Genomic DNA, 27,036 nt, shown 5'->3' on the forward strand with positions numbered 1-27,036 from the left:
GAGCAAACAATGCTATCCAATAAAGTAGCTTACACAAATGTAGACGAGAAGCCTACTTGAACATTCAAGGGTTCTGTTCCGCTTGTTGATGTTCTTTATGTTCAACAATAATATCTTAAAAAATAAGAATAGATAATGGTTAAAATAGTAGCCTATATGTATGGAAAAGTTACCGATTTACAACATTATAAACTGCAAAAAAATCCGTTTATCAATACATCTTGCAATGCCAAGCCTATTTATTGAGCTTATGTATATTTTCATAAAGGCTATCAAGGCTTTTGTCACCGTTTTTAGATGAACATTGCTATATGTGAATGCCTTGTTGTAATAAACTTTGTTTCTGAATTGTTGCTGAACTGTGTAGGCTACAATTAAATAAAAATCAGTATGCCTAGGTATTAAAAGACTTCAAAATACTGAGTTTACATTAAGAACACACATTTAAAAAGTAAAAAGCAAACTTCTTTATTTCAACAACTCAAATACACATATGTCAAAATGCAAAATTGATTTTGGTTTCAAACAAACACATACAAACAATATAAATACTGCAGCAGTAAATTTACAAATAGGCTTCTATCTTTTGCCTGATAATTAAAACCATTAGGCTGTCATTTTGTTGTCACTATTACAGTGTTCTGTGCATCCTTACATCCAGGTTGTGTCAGAAACATTCATTAACAACTCAAGTACAAACAACCCATCACAAAACAGTCAAAACACTCTCACAATAATCAAATCACTCAACAGTACAAAACACTTTATATGCAGAATTTCATGGGGAAAAAAGAAACAGATCATATCTGTTTCGGTAATATTAAATTTTTAATGAAAAATATGGTCAATCATACTTGTTAATCTGCACACATGAATATTTCAGCACTAGTGCAAAAAAAATAGGTACCATTTACACTTTCAACGTGCAGGTCCTGTTACAGTACTACTGTACAACCACTCAAGCCTATCTTGATTGTCAACCCAGATTTTGAGAAGGCATTTGAGTGAGACGGGAGACATACACACACAGACTCTCACACACACATTCACGCGCACCCGCACAGGAGAAATGGCAGGACCTGTGTTTGTGTCTAGAGGGCGGCATTACCCAAAGCATACAGCATGCATTTTTGAGACCAAAGGAACTTGGCTTTGTTAAGGCGAGGCAGTAGGCGTGATGCTTTGGTAAGAGTTACAATGTCCAAGATTTCACCAGCATACAAAAGCAAAACACCACATTTTCTACATATTCAATGATACATGCTATAGGCCTACATAATATTATTCTGTTAGATTTTGTTATGGGTTCAACTATGGAAAATTACATTCAATTTCATTCCTACAACAAAGTCGTGAATACAGACCCTGTCAAATATACCCAATGAGTGTCCTAAAATAGTTATCCAAACTATATAGTAAAACTCACACCAAACTCAAAGCTAAACTTAAATATGAATTATTTTGGTATCAAAGCAAAATTAAACATTGTAAACACCTATAACTAAATTAAATAAATAAAATCTGTTTCAAATTAGAACTAAAATGATAAACAAAGCATGTACTAGACAAAGTCAGAGGATAACAATAAAAACAATACAACAAAAAAACAACAACAACCTGGGATGCTACATATAATGGGATACTGCCTGAAAACGGCAGCCATGTTGTTTCCTGATCGGGCAGATTGACTAAAAGCAGTAGCAGGATAAAAGAGGCAAAGGAGTTCTGAACACAGTAGGTTTAGTGCATAAAGTGCTGTTTTGTTAATTTCTCCCATAATTAGACATGCAATACTTACTCCAAAAGGGACATCTTTCTTGACATTCAACAACTCTGCATTAAACACTGCACAAATTAATGCAACTGAGCATTAATTAATCTGGCCAAACATTCAGTGTGTGCATTGGTTCCAAAACACACCGGCATGCAGATTAAAATATTAGGGCAGATTTGTAACTGCAAAAAGAGTTGTGCAATTCTGTAGTCCACTTGAAACGCCCAGCACTCTAGTAGATAATTCTGATGCTTCAAGTGGTTGTAAGGAAAGAATATTGCTTGATTCAATGTATAACAGAAATCAAGTATCAAACGTATGATGCAACTCAAAGTTCATACTGTCTTCCTCTCTAACAACTGTCTATTACACATTGGCAATATTTTGGTCAAAACCCTCCTTGACATACCCTGTCAATATTAATGTGATTCCATTTTCCTGGTCTGTCGACTTGGGTTATAATAAAGAAACACCCCTGATTTTCCATCCCCCACCCCTACAGTAACACTGAGTCGGCATGTGGCAGCCAAATGGCTTCATGAACTCTCCCAAGATACCATGGAGACAGCTGGTTGCCAAGAATAAGCTGAGAGTGTGCTCTCCCACACCTGGGTCACCACATCACAGCTGCCAGGAGAGTGATCAAAGTGTTCTTCTTTGATGAGGCTCTCACTGGCACGTGTTAGTCCCTCACCTTCACCAGTGCCAGGTGGAAGAGCTTCTCAAATGATCGTCAACATAAGGTAGCCACAACACACTTCAGAGAGGAGAGAATGGCGGTTGTGGTTGTGATGGCGAAGGAGAGAGCAGAGACAGGAGATGAACTGGGGATTAACGCCCTCTTTTCACACGTATGTGCCAGGCTGCAGGGCAGAGAGGCGCCTTTGTATGCACTGTTTACCTGCAGGGAGGGACAAGTAGTTGCACTTCAGTTAATGAGCTATGTTTGAATGAGCATGTGTTATCTCAGGTGTAAATCTGTCTATTTGAAAGTAAATATGTCTGTGTCCCTCTGTCCCTGTGTAAGCATTTGTATGAGTGACTGTACTACATTGCAATTTTTGCAAGTGTGTGTGTGTGTGTGTCTGTTTTCACTCACACTTGTCAATGTTGTGTATGTCTGCTGGTTCTGTGATGATGAAGGTGAGCCCCTCCATCAGTAGCAGGGCTTTGTGGTAGCGCTCCACCGAGGCCTCGCCCTGGTGAAACATCTCATCAAGGGCTGTGGACTGGACCTGCACACGCAACAAAAAGAAAGAAAGAAAGAACGAAGAAAGAAAGAAAGAGGGAGAGAATGCATGATTACTAATTCAATTGTACTGGACTTGATTACATGACCCAAGCATCATTCATTCGGAACAGCTTCTTGGGGTTTATGTATATGTAGAGAAAGCGATGCATTGTGGTTACGTACCATGTTCACTGTGTGGGCGTAGATGAGCTTCTCGGCCGTGATGCTGTTGATGCGGTCCATGAGCCTCTGTTTGGTGGTGAAGAAGAGCTGCAGCCGGGCGTTGAGAGAGCGAGAGGAACTCACACTAGACTTGTACAGCTCGTTCAGCTTACGCACCACTACCCAAACAGAGGATACACAGGAGACAATATACATTACACTTCATTTCTCTCCAATAACACTGATATAGATTTTCAATTTTCTAAACTATTTTCTTTAGTCTTACAAAGATTTTGAGGTAATATTCACAAGTTAAACATCAACAAACTTGGCGACCAGTTCATTGTCTCTACAGATGTGTGTGTGTGTGTGTGTGTGTGTGTGTGAGAGTGTGTGTGTGTGTGTGTGTGTGTGTGTGTGTGTGTGTATCTGGTGCTGCCAGTCTCACCCTGTTTGACGGAGCAGGAGGCGTAGAGTTTGCCCTGCTTGATGTCCTCCATCGCAGTATGTATAACAGATGACAGCAGTTCAGCACTCTTCATATACAGGACCAGCTGCTCAGCATAGCTGAGGTAAACATATTCCCCCCACGCACACACACAGACACACACACAGACACACACACACAGACACACACACACACATACACACAAGGTTAGCATAATAACACTCTTGTTTCATTTGTTCCAAAATTGCCATACAGGGATGGTAGTATATATATATGTGTGTGTGTGTGTGTGTGTGTGTGTGTGTGTGTGTGTTTTACAGACATATATGGTCAAACATATACTCTTTCCATCACACTAGAAGAATGTAGTTCATAAGAATATTGAATATACTGAACTTATAGATCATAAAACATTTATATTGAAAACATGCCTGATTAAACTGATAAAGATACTGATACAGCAATCTGCACAATACTGGGCACCCCACGGACGCAGGCTACTAACTCCTCTTGGGCCTCACCTCCATTCGCGGCTCAGCAAGCTGATCTGGTCAGCCACTACGCTCTGTTCCAGGAACGAGGCGTCTGGGGCATCGCACGTCTCAATCCCAGAGTCCTTTGCAGCCGCGATCTCCATGATGCAGTGGGAGAAGGCCAGGATGAAGCGGAGATGGCCTAGTGCCTCCGTGTGTTCCTGCTGTGTGTGGACCAGTGACAGATGTGGTCATTTCAGATTCTTTTCTAATTGAGTGTAGAGCAAAACAATGTTATAACACCCTCTTAATATGTTCTACCGAAGACTCCAAAATGGAGGTAATAAAGACTAAAAAAAGTTTTTTCTTTGTGCTTAAATAAGAATTAAGAGAGGAAGGGGGAATGGAACAGCCACACTGCACACAAACTACCTCCATGAGAGTCTCCTCCGGCAGCTCTGGGGGCTCAAAGGCGACGCCTCTGCTCAGGGGGCCCATGTTGCAGTCGCAGCCGTCCCCCTGCACTCCAGCCTGGGCCTGACGAACCCCGTAGGTCCAGTCTGCGCTCACCGGGCTGGTGGAGCCCACTGCAGGAGAGCAGAGAGTCAAAGATTTGTTTATGTTTATCTTTACGGTATTTAGCAGGCGCTTTTGTTCAAAGCGACTTACAACGACATCAATAAACATTACATTAAAGTTAACAGTTTTTAGCAAAATCAAAAAGCCTAAAAAATACCAATATCATTAACAGACTAAATAGAATTTCACAGACTAATAACAATAACCATAAACATATAAACTGCGATTCAGATTTAGCAAATACCCTTGTAAGGAGAAACCTAGAAATTAACTACAACAGTGTGGACTCAAACATGGTTATTAAAATGAGATTCTAATACAACTAATGATGTACATCAGTGAAATATATAATAATATACTGTATATAGATAATAATATATATTTCAGCAAGGTATTACCAGGGCAGAATTTGTGTAGGGGGTAATGTGACACCACCATCAAGTTGAAATTCAATTCAGATACACAGAGGGAGCATCTGTGTGTTAACACCACTATACACATCACAAAGCCCCTCATCCAGGACCCGTGGGTCAGTGTGCTATACATACCGGTTAAGAGTCTGGGCCTGCTGGTCAGTGGAGGAGAGGGGGCAGAGCCTGGGGAGCCCACTGTGAAGATGGCCCGTGAGGGACTCCCTCCAACCCCTAGTGCAGTCCAAAACAGAATAAAACAGAGGGACAGGCCATTGTGAGGTGAAGGAGATGAAGAGGTGGACAGAGACAAAAAAGAAAAACAGAAACAAGGAAAGTGTGAAGTAAAAGGAAAGAAATGAAGGGAAGATAATGAGATGAAAGAGAACAAGAGAAGATGGGCTACATTAATACATGCTTCCGTGGTTACCAAACTGGGCAGTATGTTACCTTGGACTGAACTTTACAGTCTTCACAGGTCAGCAAAATGTGAAACTCTGCCTTGCCTGGTTCATGAGTTATAGCCTTCTTAAAGCTTAATAGGAATGTAATCGCCTGTGTTATTTAACCAATGGAGGAAAACATAATAAAGAAAGTGGGACCACTAAAAGGTAAAGCTTCTGTGTACTGTGAATGTGTGTCAGTGAGCTAATCTGTACCAGTGTGTGTCTAGATGTGCTAGCATAACTTGTTTTTTAAGCAAAAATGTGGCACAACTACGGTACATACTATACTTCCAATATGTAGGTAGGTAATTTTACATGCACAAGGGTGTGATTGGGAATGTATGTGCCTGTGTGTGTGTGTGTGTGTGTGTGTGTGTGTGTGTGTGTGTGTGTGTGTGTGTGTACCTGTTGTGTCCATAGGTCTCTCCATATTAAGGCTGTCTGTGCTGCCACGGTCTAGCTGTGCTCCAAACACAGCCTTCAGCAACATATCTGACAGGCGGCCTGTGCTCATCGATCTGTTCAAACACACCAGCAACACAGCCTTAGACTCATTCATTAGCATCAACATATTACACTGAGACATGACTGTGTCATACTTGCTAATACTGTTGCTTTCTTTCAGTTTTCTTTATTTGCACTGAATTCTCCATACAGGCATTTGTACAGCTCTCCATATTTGAAAATTTCTGAACAACAATTCTAAAACATTCAATAACAAAGTAGATATCTTGGACATATCATTGTTATTTGAACATCCAGCACAAAAGCTCAGTTGTTCCCAACTCTGAACAGAATATTGTGCCGTGGGGAAGAGCCTTGGAGAGCTCATTAGTTCTGTGCTGTTTTTATAGATATCCATTAATGACTTCTTCACAAAAAAAAGTGCTTCCATGAAGTTCTCACTCACAGTGTTTTAGTGTGTGTGTGTGTGCATGTGTGTGTGTGCGTGTGTGCGTGTGTTAGTGTGTGTGTGTGCATGCGTTAGTGTGTGTGTGTGTGCATGTGTGTGCATGTGTGTGCATGTGTGTGCGTGCGTTAGTGTGTGTGTGTGTGCGTACCTCTTCACAGACTCTCTCCTGTCCACAGCGTGTCGGGTGAGAGTGGGCACGGTGCCCTGGCCGCCCTCCAGCTCCTTTAGGTTGGGCACAGTGCGGATGCGGGGCCCCAGGAGATTCTGGGAACTGGGCCGTCTGTGGAGGTCAAACTGGGACACACAGCGGAGGGGACATGACACGAAGACATGATGACATCCCCTTTACAGAGTTACAGTCGCAACTATAACTGGACTTCAGTACAGTACATGTACATTACTGTAGTCAGGGCATGTCTTTAAGGATGACAGGCTGTCTGCTTGCTATGTCTGCTTTAAAAACCTTACTTGAGTTAAAGTGTTACACAGTTACAAAAAACGAAACAAACGATGGTCCAGTCTATATCACTTTTCATGTTGTTATTATTAGTACAGTTTGTGTACGGATGTTGTCATTCATATTAGCTGGAGCGATCCTTTTTTTGTTATCTTTTAGGTATCATTCTTTGTGTAAACGGCCCTTTATTCTTAAACTAGAGACTCACTTTAGGCACAGTGGGGTCCGGGCTTTGCCTGTGGGATCTCTTCCTGTGACTCAGAGGGGCATCTGTTCCCAGGTCTGTGTGGCGCTCGACCGACACCCGGGTCTGAATTTTGTACTGAGGGCTCAGGTCTGATCCAGGATCAGAAAGAAAAAAGGAATAAAATGAATAAAAAAATATATGAATATAAATGTTTATGACTTCTTCAGCTATTTTCACCTATACTCCATAAAGTTTACAGCACTTTAAAGGGTTTAATGAGAATTTCTAGGCATATTTCTAGTGGGCCCCCTTTTCATTATAAACTTTAGAGGAATGTTTTAGATCTGAAGGGCCCATTGTCAGTTCCTGGAGATCTGAGATTTTTCCAGAAAATGTTTTAAATTGAGTGGAAAAGATTTTGGAAACATCTGTGTTTTAAATAGTCTATGAAAAATAGTGCAAAGTTCAACCAACATGAAATAAATATCAAAAATGAGTTGAGCTGTTGCTAAAGGGGGCACAGCAAACTGCACCGTCTCTCCTACCTCGCCCCTGCATGCCAGTCCGCGTGCCCCGAGGAGAAGACTGATCAGGTCTCTCAGGGATGGTGCCAACTGTGGACGAATGACACAACATACATAAGGACATGAAAAAACAAAAGAACTGATATAAGGCACTTTTGTATGAAAAAGAAAAGCCTTCAATTAAATACTGGCTACGTGCCATTTCTTTTTCTATAATTCTATACTACTATATATTTAGGGCTGCTCCTGCTCCTGTCTATTATTCTCCCTGCATGACCTTTACAGTCGGACTTCACCCTGCAGCGTAACTAAAGTGTTCCGTTCGCAGAGCAAAAAATCGTTTTTGAAGAATGGTCTAATTTTGTTCAAATGTGCACAGCACTCTCATGTCTGGTGTAGACAGTTCCATTGATTAACATGGAAGTTAACTGTTGCAGTATGGCTCCGCAAACGGAGTGTTTCAGTTGCACGCCTGGTGTAGCTCACCTGTAACAGATACATAAACACACTTTGTCAGCTCAACTGCAGCAATAATCTCGAAAAACTCATAGACATATTCTGTTTGCTAGCACATTTTCAGATATGCAGAGACTTGGCCGGAAGAGGCACCCTAATCTGAGCATGTGCATATGATACATCTCCTTGCAGTTATATGTGATTTACCCAGTGGTGAGGGCTGGTTAGGCCGACAGACCCCGGTTGACAGCTTCCTGTAGATGGGTGCAGCTTCTCCCTCTGAGGTGACAGGAGAGGGACTTCCTGCTTTGCCACAGCAGTGCTGCATGGGTAATGCAGTCCTGCAACAAGCAATAAGTGTGAGTGTGGCATAGGTAACACAGGCACATACAGTAGTGTCATTATGAAGGTTTGAAGGAACAAAATGGCAAAAAGAAACATTGTGACGAAATAAGAGAATTTGGTCGAGGTAATGTAAGTAAAGGAGACAAAGTGTGTAGCAAAGAGGTTAAGAGATTAAAACAATGAGATGAGTGGACAATGAGAGGTTAAAAGCAGCCATATCTACCTGGAGGGGCTGTGCAGGTTCTGCTCCATACGCTGGTAGTTGTGAATCTGAGTGGGCACAGGGATGGGAACAGACTGGCTGTAACTACTGCCACATAACTCAGCAGGCCTGAGAATAGAAAGAGAGGGAGAGAGAGAGAAAGACAGACAGAGAGAGAGAGACAGAGGGACAAATGGAGAGAAAGTGTGTGAGAGAGAGAGAAATGTATTGGTGTGTTCTCAAACAATGCACCCACTGTGGCCCTTCACACACACTGACTGACTGACAGGGACAGACAGAGAGACAGACACACAGACAGACTGGCTGGCTGCTCTGATGGCTTGGTGCTCCTGCAAAAACCATCTTGTGCACGCGTGACTGACACAACCACACAACCCACTCGCCCCCTCCATTAGTTGGCAGTGTGTGTGTGTGTGTGTGTGTGTGTGTGTGTGTGTGTGTGTGTGTGTGTGTGTGTGTGTGTGTGTGTGTGTGTGTGTGCGCGAGATGAGTGCCCCTGTCCCTGCCCCAGTCTCCACTGCCCCTGTCCCGGTCTCCTGCCCACAGCTGTCTGCAGCCCTTCACACAGCTGGCATGAGAGGGGCTTTGGCAGGAAGCACAGAGGAGAGTCTACATGTGCTCAACCACAGCCTGCACTGAATGTGGACGTCTGCTTCTGCAACACACCACCTTTGTCATCCAAACGTTTCAAAATAGTAGTCCTGATCCCAGAGAAAAGAGGTGGATGTTCTCACAAGCAAGCTAGCTGCTTGGGGACTTGTAGATTTTGTAGGTGTTGTTTCTGGGGGGGGGTGAGGAATTTCCCTTGTATGTATCACTGACTGCACTTCCTGTGGTTGATGTAACAGTAAAGTAAACACAACACTGGCTAATCTTCGAGCGCAACCTCAGACCATCAGGCTACTTCATCCTCCATTTTGTGCTGATACAGCATTTTCTATGGCTGGGTGCTGGAGAGTGCTGCGATAAGTGTTTGTTTTAAAGCTCTCCCTGACCTAGATGGGCTGAAGCGTTTATGAAATGTGTGTGTTTAAAGAGGGCTGAGTTTCGACTGGTAAACACAGACCCCAGGGACAAAAGGTCAGATGGTGCCAAATCTCTCACCTCAGATACTCTGAACTAAGCACTGACACTTAACACCCAGTACAACACACATATTCACATAGACATAAGACATAAGACATGTGTCATAACACACACACACACACACACACACTCACACACACACACACACCCTCACACACACACACACACACACACACCCTCACACACACACACACACACACACACACACACACACACACACACAGGCTTGTAGTTTCACCTGACAGGGCGTGGAGAGGTGCGTAAGGAAGGAGAGGGGGGAGGAGTCCTGCCTGCACAAGCTCCGGCAGCCAACAGGAAACTACTGAGAAGAAAACAACAGCAGGGTAGTGGGTCAGTGACTGACACACACACACACACACACACACACACACACACACACACACAGTGGATTACAAGTGGATAACTAATCATCCACACACACCACACCAGGGTTCGAAAACACAAAACACATAAGTAAAACCGGCTACACAAACTGTTGTTACATAACAGGTCATAAAAAACTGTTGCAATGACATAAACACACAGGCAAACACACAGGCGGCAAACACAAAGACACGGTCACGCTGGCAGACAGGACAGGGTCATGTGTGGTGTCAAGATGACCCCACGCTCACACTCCATTGTGAATGAAATACCTGCTTTAACCCCGCGCGTGTGTGTGTGTGTGTGACATGGATTTATTACTGTGTGTGTTACTCACCCGCTGTGCATTAGACTGTCAGTAGGTTGGCCTCCTGCTGCATCACACACAATTTCACCTGTGGACACAAAACAACACTTAGGGCTCTATTTTGCGTCCCAGAGCAATTGACTTTGTATACTCGCGCTTTTGTCTTTCCTATTTTGCAGTCAGCGCATATTGGAATTTTCCCTCCACAGGTACATGCCTGTAAATTAGGGAATTCGATTGCGCCCACGGGGGCACTTCAGCGAAAAGACGGGGTGTGTTCCGGCGCAAACGTTCACTGTTGACATTTTGCAGTTTCAGAAAACAATTCCGCCACAGACCAGGAACTCCCTGGTCTAAAGACTGTGGCACAAATTCAGATGCTATTTGTTTTGTTTGTGCATTGATGACCTAAAAATTTTGTAGCCTATATAGTACAACATCTACATGCAATATCTTTACAACAACAACGCCTAATTACGACCTATTCATTTGGACAACTTTATACAGTCTTATAAAGGCTAAAGTTACTTTTACTTTTGTTCCAATTTACCGTTGTGTATGGCTTTAAACATTGCGTGGGCTTTAACATCAGCCTAAGCATTATTCCAGGGTTTTAAGCACCATAATTTTGCCTACCTTGTTGTAGCCCATCTGAAATAACTCCAAGCTGTGCTATGTTCCCTCCATCCTTTCGTTATTTTCAAAAAACGTTTTATATCCATGATGGCCTTGAAGTCTTGAGTTAGTGAATTAGCTTAAATCAGCTTTTTATGTGCTGTTAACCAGCAACAGATAGTACAAGAAAGCAGCAAGTATGGCTACAATTTCTGTAGTTGCTGCATCCATTCATTGTTATTCTCTCTCCTGCTCAAACAAATGTTGTGCGTGAATTAAGTTGATGATAACGTGTTTACAAACTCTACTTTACAGAAAATATTGTAAATAGCCTACTGTCATGCAGTTAATTGGATACTGTGCAGAGTTGAAAGTTAGGTCAACTTGGAAACTGTTTCTAGTTGTTGAGTTGCCTGCTTGGCCGCCTGTGCTGCGCAACGCACACTTCGCTCCTCTCATCTATACAACGTAGTTCCCATTTCTGTAAACCATACATAATTTCAAAGAAAAATATTACCACTTGAGGGAAATCAGTGTGGTGTCCATGTAAAAAAATAGGCATAAATCTAGCGTACACATGTTCACGAATCACTGATGTGTTGATGACATAAATTAGGAAATATTAGAGGACTTAAGGAGACGTGATGTTGAATTGCATGCCGATTCCATTTAACCCAAATGCCCCAGCGCAGCACGGGAGAGAAGAGATTAACTGACAGAAGATATGCATTGTCTATAGAGAGGTAATGTTAGATTACATTGTACATTGCAAATATATCACCATGCATTCATAACCTCGTGATTCAGTGAGAATGATCCCAAAACATCGGAAAGTATGTCTTTGTGACAATTCTGTATTACATTTTGTCAGGAGGAAAAATCAATAGCTAACTGTTCCCAACTGAACAGTGATTATAGCGCTGTGAACGCTCCTGGCTGCGCCTGGCAAATAAGCCACAATCAGCTATGGAACAAGCGTGTCTGTTGTTAAAGGGAATGTGAGATGACGCTCTGATTGGTTTATTGCACGTTACGCCCAAACCAATCATCCCGTCTGTAAAATAGCATCAGCGCTCAAGATCCGCCCACAAAGTCACTTGCGTTTTGCGCAAAGACACTTCCGTTTCAGACCATTAAAATAGAGCCCATAAACACACACACACACACAAACACACACACACTCAGTAACTCCCCCATGGCACAACACGACTCCATAGATTCACTCACTATCATCACTATCAATGACAGTCATTCGTTCTGATTGTTTAGGCTTCTCTGGCAGTGTTAAATGTCATTTTCTAACTGCAGGTGTATGATGACGCCTCAGCTTGGCATTGTGGGCAGTTTGCACGCTTGTGCACCGTTGGTCCATTGGTGTCTGGTATCCTTGGCCCTAACGACTTGTGAGTTTGGTTGCTTACTGGTGAACTGTGCAGGAACCATGACGTAGTCCTCCAGCTCAGAGGAGGTGTAGTCTTTCAGCAGGGAGTCAGGGGAAGGCGGCGTGGTGGGGAGGAGGAGACGGCCGGGCCTCTGGGTCTCTGCGTCCGACTGTAAAGAGACACAACCACAAACCATAACTACAAAGACAACAAGGGATCTAGTTAAAAGGTTGCTATCTGCCATTCTGATCCCTCTAGCTGTCCGTCCAGTGTTTGTGTTTGTGTTCCAGTGTTTGTGTTTGTGTTGTTTGTACACACTCCAGGCACAGTAAATAGGAAATAGACATAGTGGCTCAGAGCCCACTCCCTGTCAATCAACATGGAAGCATGGAAGGGAGAGATGACATTTAATTGTCTGCTGACTGCAAATATGAACAAACTTTTATGAAACCAAAACAGAATAACCAACTATATCTTTATTGAGCTTATAATAAACCTGTGTATGCTTGTGACTATTGATGGCATTTGCATGAAACAGTGCTTGTGTATGTTTGTGCATGTGTCATTGTGCACACGTGCTTTCATGCATATGTGTATTTGTATGGATTTGTACTGGATGCTAATAAGAAATGTCTGTGTGTGTATGTGTGTCTGTGTGTGAGTGTGTCCACCTGAGTTGGTGTTAGATGTGGAGTGGAGGAGTTGCTGCTGCTGCTCCCAGAGCCAGTGCTGGGGTATGGGGATGGCATGGGCACTGGAGATGCTATGACACACACACACACACACACACACACACACACAAACACACACACACACACACACACACACACAGGAAGAGGGGAAAAAGTAAGAGACAGGCAATGATGATCACCATATCGATATACACTGTATCTGAGCGAGGGACGTTCTCCAACTCAGCTAAGACATGATCTTCCAGCAGCACACTCACATTTCTTAGCTGAGGAGCCTGCCTCCAGAAACGGATGATGGAAAAACTCATCTGGAAAACAAACAACAAAATACTGTGAATTCAAAGGACAAGCACACCTTCAACTCAGTTGCCAGACCTCAAATATGAGTTGGCTTGGTTAGTGCATTGTTGTTGCAGCGGGTGGCGGCGTTGTTTGGTATGCACTGACCAAAGTCAATGCGGTCCTTATGGCTTCTCTGCAGCAGCCCCAGCAACAGCTGTCTCAGTGGTCCAGACGTCTCCCGGGGGATGCTGCCAATAATTTTATTTCGGAAAAAAATATTATTATGAACCCACACACTCATACAAATACTGTATGTCATGTGTTGGCATATGTGCCCTCTGTTATGACTAAACAAAATCCGATTGCCTCAATTTCCGCATATGTATATGTGTGTATCTGTGTGTGTGTGTGTGTGTGTGTGTGTTTGTCTGTCTGGAACGATTGTGTTATATGGGTCACATTAGAACCAGTGGTGGATCAAGTCTCTGCAGGCAATTTATAAATAGATCAGCACGCAAATAGAGAGCCAGCTTATAAAAACAAACACGCCTGGATCCATCTGAGAGAGGAGAAGGAAGAGACGTGAACTACTCTATTTGCTACTACTCTACTCTTTTTGCACACACATATTGCCTATGGGCTTTAAAATGAAGTTTGTTGGGACTAGGGTCATGTCCATGTCTAAAAGTAGAGGGGGATCAAATGGACTGTGGCAGCACAGCACTCTCTCGTCATTAGCAGTTGTTTCGCAATCAAACTGCAAAGTCAATGTGAGAATGTGTGTTTGTGTGTGCTATTGCGTAAGAGATGGAGACCATAGATGGGGTCTGTGTGCGTGTGAGTGTTGTGTTGTGTTGCAAGCAGTTGTGACACACCACATTTATAGGTTCTGTTTATTGCGTTTATAGGTTCTGTTTACAGTATTATCTAGAACTTTCCTCTGGCCACTCACCTAGGGGTCAGGTTCCGGTTCCGTTCGTAGAACAGGCGGAGTTCTTGTGGACTGCTGGCCTGGGGGTTACACACACACACAGTGAAGATAGGATAACTAGTCAACAAGGCATAAACAAGAGCCCCTTACAGGGATCTACACAGAGTTGAATTTCATTATCATCTTTAAGATGACGCTGCACCTCTGAGGATAACTCTCAACAAGTTTTCATGACAGATTTTTATGGGCAAGTATTCAGATGACTAAAAGTATTTGTTGTCATAGTTTCTGATGGACACACCACAACAATCTGATCCATACACCAGGTATGCCATTTTATATTCCAATGGTCAATGAAAGACAAAATCAGGCCGACATGTGGACATCACATGAGCCAGGCCAAGTACTGTAGATAATCACAGTTAAGAAACCATCTGCAGTGACACATGACTCTGAACATTCATTTGAAACACTTCTAAAATGGTATGACATGGGAAGAGACTATCTAGTGGCAACCAGGCACTGTCTTAACTGGAGGAAAATGCTTCATTTGACATTTTGTTTTACATGAATAGATGAAGTGGTGGTTTCACAAGTGTGGACAAAGCATGGTTAAATATGGATGGCTTTTTACATTATGATTCTATAAACTTTAATCCCTGTCAACAGTGCAGGGTGCAGACTGGCTAAAACATTGTAGAACCTGTTATGCAAAATACACATTAAACAGCACATTAAACACAAGAACAGCAAATACAAGCAGTGCAGTTACCCTGACTTCACATTGAACCTGACATCACTAGCTCAACGGCCAATAGGCGGCCAAGTTTGTGTACTCAGTGAACTAGTCTGGCAACATTTCTTTTCACATTCTATCTCTCTCTCTCTCTCTCTCTCTCTCTCTCTCTCTCTCTCTCTCTCTCTCTCTCTCTCGCGCTTTCATGGTGCCTAATGTGTCACGGGAGATCATGTTTAAGAAGCGATGCATTATGTATAAATCAAAGGGATAAAAGAGCACTGACACGTCTCGCCTGACGCTCATAAAACTCCATGTCTCCACTCATCGCAAGACCCAAAGTCATGGAGGTCCCGTGCTGGTTAATGGATTTGCTGGCCCTCTGCCTTAGTAGCATAAACAGGACACAAGCCTCAAGAAAGTGTTAAGTCACTGATCACACAAGGACACACATACTCACAAATACACACAGACACACTCATGTATGTGTGTCCTACACACAGACAAAAACACACACACGCACACACACGCACACACACACACACACACGCACACACACACACACACACACACACACACACACACACACACACACACACACAATTTGTCCTACTCAATTTCACAGGTTGGAGCTAAATTTCTAATTATGTGCTAAAGCTACTTATAGTATTTCCGAAATGCGTTAAAATCTGATTACATTATCCATAGACAAAACTTCACAAAGAACAATCGTCCTTTTAAAATAATCACGTAGACAGCACTCAGATAATCTGATACACCTATTGAAGACTTTAAGCATAATGCTTCAGTACAAAAACTGCGGCCACCACAGTGTTAACTCTGGACAGAGACCAAAAAGAGAGGACATAGGGGCAGTGCTCCTCCAAGCAGCACAGATCAACAAAGAAGACACCAGCATTACAGGAGTCTCCCTCTCAGACAAATGCCTGTGTTGACACACATTGCAGCAGACCATAATATTGACTCGAGCAAGGTAAATTTCTGGCATGCTGCTAACGACCGTCACCAAGGCAGCGACCCTGCCCACGTGTCCTTTGGCACAGGACAGCCATGTGATTGACATATCCATCAGCTTTCTCTCACCTCTGCCATGTCCACCCACGGGCTGGTAAACACGATCTGACCACAGGGACACGATGTCCAGACCACCTTATACGTCATCACAAACACACAAACACACACACACACACACACACACACACACACACACACACACACACACACACACATAGGCACAAGCACATTGGCCACACAGAAGTACACACACAATGTTCAATGTTAGCAAACAGCGTCTCTTTCTCCCACTCTCACTTTCTCACTTTCACTTGCACATGCGCTTGAGCAAGCACATATCCTAACACACATGAATAGGTTGTGTAAAAAAGTGAGCCACTCTTGCCTACTGTCTTGCTTCACGTCTTGCAATACACACACACACACACACACACACACACACACACACACACACACACACACACACACACACACACACACACACACACACAGAAGCCCAAGAGCAGCTGTGTACTCAGTCCAAACACACTCCACACGTGCTGTTTACCGAAGTCTTGGGAAACATTTGCAAGAGCACATTTCACTGCCTTGTGCATGCTGAGTGCTTGCCCTGTGCCTAGGCCACAGACCTATTTTCCCGTCAGCCAGTCAGCCATCGTTTCAACCAAGCCACAATCCCCTGGCAGGAGGAGGCCATTAACATAGGCCAGAGATCCGGCGCTGTTTGCTCAGCATTTAGTTATGTAACAGCGTTTTCCATGGAAAATGGTTTTTCCTTGGTTTCCAGACCAGTAGGTCAGAGATTAGTCCTGACCCAAAGTAAAGTGCAATAAAGCGTTCACTATGGCTAAGCGGTGCTGCGTACAGGGAGGATTGGGACAAACGAACAATCCCACAACAGAACCTTGACCTCCTTCAGAGAGATTATTACTGTAACAATCACACCATGGTAACAGACATAAACACTCTTAGACACGCTTGTGATTGTTTGTTTGTTTGTGTGCGTATTTGGAGGTACAAAAACCAGCAAGAATGTGAGTGGGATTTGTGAGAATATGTGGGAAAATGTGCAATTTAAAGGCAGAACAGTGTGCTACTATGTAGGCAAGTAGGTGTATGAATTTGTCTGTACTTCTGTGACAGGTTCACATGTCTGTGTATAGTCTACATATAGTGGCTGTGTACATATTCTGATTGTCATGTACCCATAATTTCCCAACTATTAGCCATGGTTTATACATTGGTTTTGCTAAATTTCTTCAGCTATGAGGTTAATACACAGGGGCAGTTAATATGGTATTAATATAGTTTTGTTTTTTTAACACTGTCTTGTGGTTTATACACAATGCCGCTAATACACAGGAAATTACTGTATAAATGTGTCTTCAAGTTATTACCTGGAAGGGTGCCTTGCCGGTCAAGCACTGATAGACAATTGTGCCCACGCTCCAGAGGTCGGCTTTAGCATCATAATTCTGAGACATGATCACTTCTGGAGCCTGTACAGAGAGAGAGAGAGAGAGAGAAAGAGAGAGAGAGAGAGAGAGAGAGAGAGAGAGAGAGAGAGAGAGTCCAATAGTCCATGGGGCTAAAGTTATGCAGACTTGATCATGATGTGATCAAGCTACAGCTCTTAAAGTAATACTCTATGTTGTGGTAAAGAATGAAAAGTCTCTAAAGATAGACACGATAGAGCTCTTTGTAGTTCAGCCACACTTAAAACCACAAGCTCCGGGAGGCATCTGAAACATGTGGTCATAATGATGACCTGCTTTAGGAGACTGAGAAAAAGACCTCTTCTTAAAATGCAGTAAATTACCATTTCAGCTATAAATAGCGATGGAATTGGACAGGAAACAGGTCAGCGTCCAGGCAAAAAGTGTTCTCAATTTATGTGTTTCAGTGCTTAGAGTAGCTTTACTAAAAAGTGTGGAGTTGCCACTGAACTGCCACTTACCATGTACATAGGAGAGCCGCAAAGAGTGGCAGCCATGGTGTTACCCTGAAGATATCGGGCAAAGCCAAAATCAGCTGCACAAGAGAGAGAAAGTGAGAGAGAGAGAGAGAGAGAGAGAGAGAGAGAGAGAGAGAGAGAGAGAGACGATCAGAACTGCAGCACAACAACAAAGCTCTGTAACACCCCTATGTAGCTTTGACTGTGGTCTCTCCCTCAGACCCGTAATGTAGCTGACAGAGTCCGGCCGAGCCAAAGTATCTTTTCACCCAGCTGAACCACTAGTCACAATGTACACAGACTTCATGTAAACAAACAGTACACCCAACAACCCCATGCAATCAGTGACTAACAGAAACACAAAACACTCACCCCCTTTCTCTCCCTCTTACTCACCCACCCACCCCCACACACACACACACACCCACACACACAAACACACACTCGTACCTAGCTTGATGCACACGTTGCTGGGGCTGGCCCTGCGGCTGGTGTTGTAGGCCAGCAAGATGTTCTGCGGCTTCAGGTCTCGGTGGATGATGCCTTTGCTCCGGAGCACACTCATGGCCCCAGCGATCTGCTGCAGGAACAGGCGAATGGTGTCCTCTCGAAGGGAGCCCTTTGCTACAGGGGGGAGTGAAAGACACAACGAGAGACAGAGAGAAGGGAGGAAGAGAGAGAGGGAGAGAAGAGGAAGAGGAAGAGGAGGAGGCAAAGGTCATTTTATTCACTTATGTCTTTTGCAAAGTTCCTTCAACCCAGCTAAAAAACAAAAGAGCATTCCTCATAAATGTCTATCAACCTTATTTCAGTCTACTGATTATCAACAGCCATGGACTTTGCACAAACAAATAAAGTTATCACAAAATGCATCATCAACATGCTAACCTTAAGTCATGGGGGTCTAATTTGTTTTAGTTTGTGATGACATCACCATGGCAACCTGGGGCCACTTAAAGAGACTCCCACTTAAGTAGTCCATGTACTAGGGGATCAGCCAACTAGTCACAAAATTACTCTGGACGGGGAGAGAGGATCAGAACCTTAATACAATACGGGGGTGTGTGCTGCCTTAAAAGGATTTATTCTATAGAAACGACCATCTGGTTGCAAATGGTTGACCCCCCCCCAATAGGCAACAAAGCAAAATGTACCTATTGGAGAATATAATTTGGAATGATTTCATTACCAATGTTAGCCTAGAAATCTAGACGCACCCTAGAGGGCTAGTCTAGCAACTCTCCGTTGGCTTGTGAGCTCGAAAATGTAAACTTCTATCAGGCCAATCAAATTGTGTATAGAGTCGTTAGGCGGGCTTAACATAATGATTGATGGCAGAGTTGCAACGGTTTAGCTTGAATTCCCTGCTACTTGAAAACAAAGAAGATGGATGTTGCTGTTGGCGAACAGTGTGACACGAGTTAAGCTTTTTTAAGTTGGCAAAAGTTTGAACTAGCCAACTAGCTTCGCTGGTGGGAAAACGCATGGGACTCATAGCGCTGTCCTATTGCGTGCAGAGGGAATTTGAAAGACAACCGATTATCCCGCCCCTCGGACTGAGCACTGCGAACGGTGAGTGCCCAGACCCTACATTTTAATGTGGGTCTGGCTCGTCAGGCTATACCAATGTAGCATTCATATGCTATCTGGCTTGCTATGTATCCTCTACTGACGCCTCTGGCAATATGTTAGCCTATTCTGAGTACAAACCTAGGCATTGATGTGTGTATATCTGCTGTGGTCAGGGTGCAACAGGTTTCTGATGCTTTGCAGCTCGTACAGCATCCCTCTGAACACTTGGATGGAGTTCACAGAGATTTGAAACTAAACACCCGAGGACTGCTAGGAGATCAGAACTGTTATTTGTGGGAAACGTGCTAATGAATAACAAAGCCCCAAATCTCCTGGGAGAACAATTCAGCCCTGCCCGCAGCCAATGACAAGGTGTGTCTAAAATCAGCACAACACAAAGGGACACAGCACACAGATGGCTAACACCCCCACCTACACAAACACCCCCTCCTCTTCTCCTCCACCCTCTAACTGGGGGATATTTATATCCTCTGTGTTTTTCCACCGGGGCAGGCAAGATAAGTTATTGACAGGTGGGTGAGTTCATACTGCTATCTGAGCTGGGGGCTGGCATGTGTGTGTGTGTGTGTGTGTGTGTGTGTGTGTGTGTGTGTGCGCGTGTGTGTGTGTGTGCGTGTGTGTGCGTGTGTGTGTGCGTGTGTGTGTGTGTGTGTGTGTGTGTGTGTGTAGGTGGGTGGGTGGGTGCATGCGCGCTGGCTGGCCCGTGCCCACAGAGCCACCTCCGCTGGCAGCGCTCGGCATGCCGCTGCCCCGGGAATACAACCTCAGAAGGCTCTGGCATGACGGCAAAATTAGGTCAGTGGCAACGGCTAAGCACCTTAAAATAGACCCGTCCACGCAAATGCTGCAAATTTGGAAGGGAAGGGGGTGTAGGCCTGAACGTGTTTATATGTGTGTCACTCTGAAAATCACAAAAATAGACAAGAATAAGAGCTAGTGGGAATGTACGACCCACTGAGAGAGTGTGAATATATGCGTGCTATTCTGAGAGTCACAAAAATAGACAAGAAACAGAACTGGTGAGAATGTGCGACCGTCTGAGTTTTAAGAAATGCACACAGAGACTAACGTCAGTCACAAGGTATTGCACAAGGGTCCTCAATTTATGATCTCCTCAGTGATTCTGATGTTGTTCTTTCTCTGACACAAGTCAGATGTCAGCTCATTCGTTAGGCCAGCATGTCACAGCTAATCATTTTATGAAAGCACTTCTGGCAACTCAAACATATTTTCACAAAAAATTGTGTAATGGTGTTATTTGTTTACTTCTGCTGAAGAAAAGGTCTTTGAAACAGGATAGATGCTGGGTGTCAGAATGGGCTGTCCTAATAAACATTACCAAAGCTACTTTATCAACCGTGTATGTCTTTATTCAGGGCCTGTCCACACGAAGACGCTTTTTAGGTTAAACGCAGAGGTTTTGCTTCGTCTTGGCCGAGCGTCCAAACGAATCCTGTAAACACACTGCCCGAAACCGCACTTTTCTGAAACCTGGTCCCAGAGTGGATAAATCTGAAACCGTAGCCCGTTTGAATTCGTTTAGACAGCGAAACCACACATCCTGCTTGCGTATCGATGATGTCATCGCCACACCTCAGCTGGCCTGGACTTGCACTTATAGTATTGCCTAACAATACTAGTTTTCATACATGACATTACCTACGATTACACTCCGTAAGATAAATATCACAACTGGTGCTTCGCAGCGCCGATAGCTTATGACTCAGTCTGTCAATGCCAGGGTGCCAGCCCTCAGTCAGAACACCTCCTCTTTGATGTTTCAGTGCTCAGGTGTCAATTTTGCCACTTTTAAAGATTAAGAGCAACTGAAGCTGATGTGGATCACACTGCTTTGACTTTACCGGTTTGCATGAGGTAAGGAGAACAGAAACTCATGCATCTGAGAGAATTGTATTCATGACGATGTTGTCACACTGTTTGATTGTGTTGTCACACTTACCCTGCAGATACTCTGCCAGGTCACCTCCATTGCAGTACTGTGTATGAGAACAAAAGGAATCAGAGAAAAAGGAGACATTAAAGTAAGCAGATCATCTAAAAACAAATAAATCAAAACAGCATAGTTTCCTGTGGTACAAACAAGAATTCCCAGAGTAAACATACCTCCATGACAAGATACACACAGCCCGAAATCTCCTGTTGGAGAAACACACAAATGGTCAGTGCCTGTCAATTGCCAATACTAGACTTCCATGGCTTTGCGATGAGTCAAACTTGACCATGACAATGACCAATGTATGCCTAATTGCTGACATTTTATCTCAACTCAGTATCAGATAGTATAGCAGAGTATTGATTCCAGTCAGATTAATTAAAAAAGTATGTTAAGTGCAGTACACTGTAATAAAAATACAATGTTGCATTTCTGTTTAAGCATTCATAGAGGAATGGTTTACAAACCTCTATGGCAAAAACATGGTTTGAATACACGTCAGGTTTTTGTGAAAACAATCCGCCCACTCCTTGGCATTCTTTTTTGATATCCTTTTTTCAGTCTATTTTCTCATTTGGCAGATAACGTTTCGACCTTGCGGTCTTCCTCAGATTCACTTGATACATGTCAGGTAAATAAATAAGATTCAGCTCCACATCTTCTATTTGTTGCCTGTTTCAATAATTGCATGACTAAGGTTTGCTATGACAACATAACATACACATTATAATACTTAAAGCTGATATGATATAAAATGGCAATAACTCAGTTGTAGCCTATTACATTGGAGGTAATTATAGTTTTACGATTTAATCCCCTGCAATGGATACTGGATCATCCCCTCGTATAAGTCCATCTTTCGACACCACACTAATAAATAATGATGTCATGTGTTTGTGTGACGCGAAGCTACCTCCCCATATCATTCCACAAAATAAATTTGACAGCTTAGGTATCGTGCACGTATGGCTTATTAATTCTACGCATGCTAACCGCTAAATATAATACCGCCAAATATGAGGCAGGGAAGCTGTGACTTTGCCCCCAGATGTTACACAACTACTGCCATTGGGGTCATTGCTTAACAAGACCGGTCCATTCCAATCTGGCACAATTCCACTGAGCTCGGGATAGTTTCCACTTGGCTGAGCCAGGACAGTGGTGCCCCGCTGCTGACCGCTCGCTGCTACTGTACGAACCCGGCCCCACAGGGGGGTGGCTGCTCACTAGGCTGCCTTCTGTGACTTGCCTTGTTTGTTGACATGTCTGTTTTAGCTGTTGAACTCCACTGGAGTCCATGGGGTTTCAAAAGGCTGTAGACTGAGGCTGAGTCAATTGCATTTAACCGGCACTGTATCAGTCATACTGTTATTGCTGGCACCTACATCAGTGGTGGGGAAGTACAAAAACAAAACCTGTGTTGATGACTGGGACTCTGTTTCCCATCAATGTGAGTAAGCTGATGTAATCAGCTTGACATTCAGACTAGCGAGGTCTTACTGTCGTTTCTGCGCAGCACTCCTGTGTAGCCTCTAATGTCTTGTGGATGGACATATCTTACAGGGGTTAAGGAGAGGCCTAAATGATTTACCAGGGGCCCCAGTGCATATGTTATGGTGTTTATTTCATCTGAGGAGGCCTTCATTCTCTCTGGCATATCTGCCAATGCAATGGGGACAACATCCAGCACAGCACGTATTGCGCTGTATTTGTACCTACGCATAGATTACAACAAAAGTAACACAATACTGTGAGTCTGGAATATTTCCTTTGTCATTAACACTATTTCTAATTCCAGTGATCATCACTAAAATGTCTGAAAAGATGGGAGATGTGAGGAGACAGAGATGAGAGTCCAGGTGGTCTGACCACCCGCATGTGCCCACAGAGGGGTGCAGGGAGGGTGACTTCTGCTGACTAAGCATAATCGGCCTCATTTTCTTTAGCCTTTGTTTGGCTGGTGGCATGGCAGCAGCCAGCCACCTGTTACATATTGTGTGACCAAGCGGATCAAATGACTCCTGCCTGTCTGGTTAGGGTTTCACGTCACAGCCTAGCCAGCTGACAGCCAACATGGCTGAGTGCATGTCTCAAACTGGCTAAGTCTATTTGCAGGGGATTTACAACATGCATGCTCACACAACAGTTGGCTGCTACACGACAAAACACAAAGCCTGCAACTGAGCAGGAGAGGTTCTGGTTTCAGTTTTTCTAACATCTTAAAGCCTTTAGTGCCTCCGCTTGTCAAATCTCCTCCTGTAACATGTTCTCTGCTAGTTCTTGTCTGGAGCAGCTAATGGAAGGAACAGCTCTTGAGTGCAGCCCTTGATACCATCTGGAGATGGTTTGGAAAAACACTAGCAAACCACCTGCTGCAAACACCCTAATTTCCTGTTGCCTAGACTCAAAGATTGAAATGTACTAAGATCTCCTTGACATCAATTCAGCACACAGTTGCCTTGGGCTACACAATATGGACTTATTTTGTTTGCTCTATTGATTGTTCCCAATTATACAGTTTGTTGTTGTTTTCATTAATGGAAATGCATGTCTTAACTGCTTTTCTTTAATATCTAACTTTAATGCCACATTCTGCTAATTAAGCAAAGTGCAGCAGCCAATTGAATATCATATTACAGGCCTAAAAGCATAGCTGTTTAACATGCACTTAGTTTATTAAGCATTTCTTATGCATTATGGTTTGTATATGTTGTACTATTTATTTATTTTCATTAGGCTATTGACATTGTTGTTTATTATTGTTGTTCTCCTTGGTGTAGTCTTACCAACTTTTTTCATTGTTTACTGTTCAATTAAATTATTGTATTCACTAACAGATCATACTGAATAACTAGAAAATGTAATTTCGAGGAAATTACCAGTGCATGAAAATATAAACATACTGTATATTAACATAAAATGCAAAACAAACTTTTATTTGATAACAGTTGGCAGAAGTCATAGTTGATAACAACTGACAGTTGAAATGGCTGAACAGTTAAATAGTTGAGTAGTTTAAATAGTTAAATTATTTAATAGTGAATTATTGTAGTGAGGACATTTGTTTTGAAACAGTTGTGGGCAGAGGAAATTTTGAACGGGATCTGTAGAGCCAGATTGTATGTTTAAAGCCTGAGACAGAGTATATAGTTTAAAAGTTAAATGTAGATAGTGTAATGGATGCTGATAGACAGAAAGTTGAATGGATGTTGATAGGCAGATTGTTTAATGGATGTTGATGGGATAGTTTAATGGGTAGATGAGTGAATGGTTTGAAGAGGATGAATGGATAGAAAGTTGGATGGAATGTGCCTTATATCCTTGTAGAATGGAGATACACAGAGAGAGTTGGCCTAATTGAGCAGAAAGCAGTTGATACAGGTGTGATCAGTTTAACTAGCTTTTTGATGGGACCTAGTTGAGCAGCTGGAAGTTGATACAGGTGCAAATCAAGTTAATCAGCCCATTATGATGTCATAGTCCCCATACAAAGTCTATGGGGAAAAATAAGCTTGTTTTTTATTAATATCTCAAAAAGTATAAAGTTTACAAAAGCAAAAAATACATTCCTCAAGTCTCCTTTTCAAGACCTACGTTACAAAGTTTGAACGAAGTTTCTACGTTAAACGGTTGAAGCTGAATTAGACGCAGAAATTTGGTGGGAAGAATAAGAATAAGAAGAAGACTTCGGATAACAGAACAGTGCATTTTCATGCACTGTAATAACACTACATGTATAAATAGTGCTAATACATTATGTATTTTATTTAACATTATTCTTTACTAGTATATTGTATTCTGGAATAGTATATGTTTTAAAAAAAAGTAGCCTAGGCCTATATGGGAGATGGGCCTCTAGAAGCCATAACCAGCAGGGACACAGTAAAGGGAGGAGCTTTGTGCACACCCAATGAGAGGAAGCGGTTACAACGAACATCAACATTGAGGCGTGTAGTTGTTTGGATCCTCTGTAGGCTATATGTTTTCAGACCACCTTCCGTTGTGTCTGTTCAGAATGACTCCATAATGTCAATTGCCTCTTTATAAAGAGTAATTTCTGTTGATCCTACCTTTATTCCTTCCCCCTGCCAAACGAGGAATGATTTTACAATGCCCTTGGCCCGAGTGGCCTCCTCAATACTCACTGGCATACATGGTTACGGGCATAGACAACATAGCCTACCTGAAAGTCAAGAAGACCAACGATGTTCTCATGTTTCAGCTCCTAAAAAAATCAAACGTGACGAGTTAACATCAGGGTAACTAAAGGTGGATTATATTTCAGCGTGGCAAAAACACAAGTGGTTGCATTCTGGACAAGACCTACTTTTAATATTTTGATCTCTTTTCCCAAAAGTGACTGTGATTTTGCCAAGTTCTTTTTGTTTATGCACTTCACGGCAACCTCCAGATCATGCCTCTGTAAAGAAAGCAAAATACAGCTAGATGACGAACAAGTTAGGTCAAGAAGACATTGCGTAGAGGCTATTCACGATGACGACATAGCCTATTCGAGACAATGGTGTATTAAAAGGAAATAGTTGTATCATTGCTTGTATCTTGGAAATAGTTGCATCATTGCTTGAGCTCTGACAATGTATCTGCGATAGCGGAGGTAAACGAAAATAGGTCATACCTTCTTATGTCTTCCTCTAAACACAACTGCGAAGGCACCATGTCCGATCAAGTCTTTCCTGTTAAACTCAAACTTTCCAAGAGTCTCCATGGCGTAGGACTCCAGACAGAGAATAAATAAAATAAATCCAGAGGGAAAATCAGGATGTTGTTGCTTCCTTTGTAACAATTCGGTGCACGTCCACTTTCAAATAGAAGAAAACTTGCCCTCTTCCCTTGCGTTCCATGGGCTGACCCTCGCCAAAAGAGTACATTTTTGTCATGATAAGTGCCGACATGTAAATGGGGTTGTCCCCTTCAGTCTATTTTAAAAATTGAAAATGACATGATGCAACGAGGTTTAAGTTTTCTATGTAGTTGATGATATCTGCGTTAGCAATCCCAAATGGCAACCTACCGGATTTCGATACTCTCAAACAAGTAGTCTATCGAGCTGAGAAAGCTGAATATCGACTATTTTATTAAGTTTGTAGACGCTTTTAGTTAGGTAGCGGTGAGTGTTTCACCTGCAGACGCATTCACTCAAAAGTATGGAAAGGCTGGATAGGTTACTGTCTGACCACAGTGTGCGCATGCGCATTGTTTGTAATTTCATGAGCGACTATGAGAACGGACATGTCAACACACACATGTTAGATAGAGGCCTAGGCTATTTATTTATTTTCATTAGGCTATTGAATTGACATTGTTGTTATTATTGCTGTTTTCCTTGGTGTAGTCTTACCAACTTTTTTTTAATTGTTTACTGTTAAATTAAATTATTGTATTGTTGCTATTTGTATGCTAAATACCATAACCATACAGGCTTATCACTAAATGATC

At 42.8% G+C, this 27,036-nt stretch overlaps 1 protein-coding gene across 3 annotated transcripts; it reads right to left on the reverse strand.

Annotated features, from left to right (window-relative positions):
- Window positions 1–452: 452 nt before the first annotated feature.
- ulk1a (unc-51 like autophagy activating kinase 1a) lies at window positions 453–26,847 on the reverse strand. Of its 3 annotated transcripts, none has more exons than XM_042102436.1 (28): window positions 26,216–26,847; window positions 25,907–25,999; window positions 25,763–25,804; window positions 21,750–21,782; window positions 21,586–21,622; window positions 18,483–18,656; window positions 18,036–18,109; window positions 17,476–17,577; window positions 14,329–14,387; window positions 13,542–13,624; window positions 13,352–13,402; window positions 13,074–13,165; window positions 12,442–12,571; window positions 10,436–10,493; window positions 9,953–10,033; window positions 8,629–8,736; window positions 8,268–8,401; window positions 7,626–7,694; window positions 7,102–7,229; window positions 6,585–6,730; window positions 5,929–6,041; window positions 5,216–5,311; window positions 4,521–4,675; window positions 4,137–4,312; window positions 3,616–3,734; window positions 3,189–3,346; window positions 2,874–3,009; window positions 453–2,675 (listed from the first exon to the last, which is right to left on the reverse strand). In XM_042102436.1, the coding sequence occupies exons 1-28, from the start codon at window positions 26,303–26,305 to the stop codon at window positions 2,620–2,622; spliced, it is 2,793 nt and encodes a 930-aa protein (XP_041958370.1). In that variant the 5' UTR covers window positions 26,306–26,847; the 3' UTR covers window positions 453–2,619. The 3 variants fall into 3 exon arrangements, with proteins under 3 accessions (XP_041958370.1, XP_041958369.1, XP_041958371.1); XM_042102435.1 differs by having other exon boundaries at window positions 9,953–10,036; XM_042102437.1 differs by lacking the exons at window positions 25,763–25,804; window positions 25,907–25,999; window positions 26,216–26,847 and adding an exon at window positions 22,047–22,539 and having other exon boundaries at window positions 9,953–10,036.
- Between the last annotated feature and the right edge of the window lie 189 nt (window positions 26,848–27,036).

The sequence above is a fragment of the Alosa sapidissima genome, chromosome 8 (genome assembly GCF_018492685.1).
Source record: "Alosa sapidissima isolate fAloSap1 chromosome 8, fAloSap1.pri, whole genome shotgun sequence".
Classification (NCBI taxonomy): domain Eukaryota; kingdom Metazoa; phylum Chordata; class Actinopteri; order Clupeiformes; family Clupeidae; genus Alosa; species Alosa sapidissima.

Coding starts and splice junctions, on each gene's coding strand:
- ulk1a (XM_042102435.1), bottom strand. CDS start 26,305: ATGGAGACTCTTGGAAAGTTTGAGTTTAACAGGAAAGACTTGATCGGA. Junction 21,783..25,762: donor TTGGTCTTCTTGACTTTCAG/GTAGGCTATGTT, acceptor TTTCTCCAACAG/GAGATTTCGGGCTGTGTGTA. Junction 4,676..5,215: donor CAGGCCCAGACTCTTAACCG/GTATGTATAGCA, acceptor GCTCTCCTGCAG/TGGGCTCCACCAGCCCGGTG.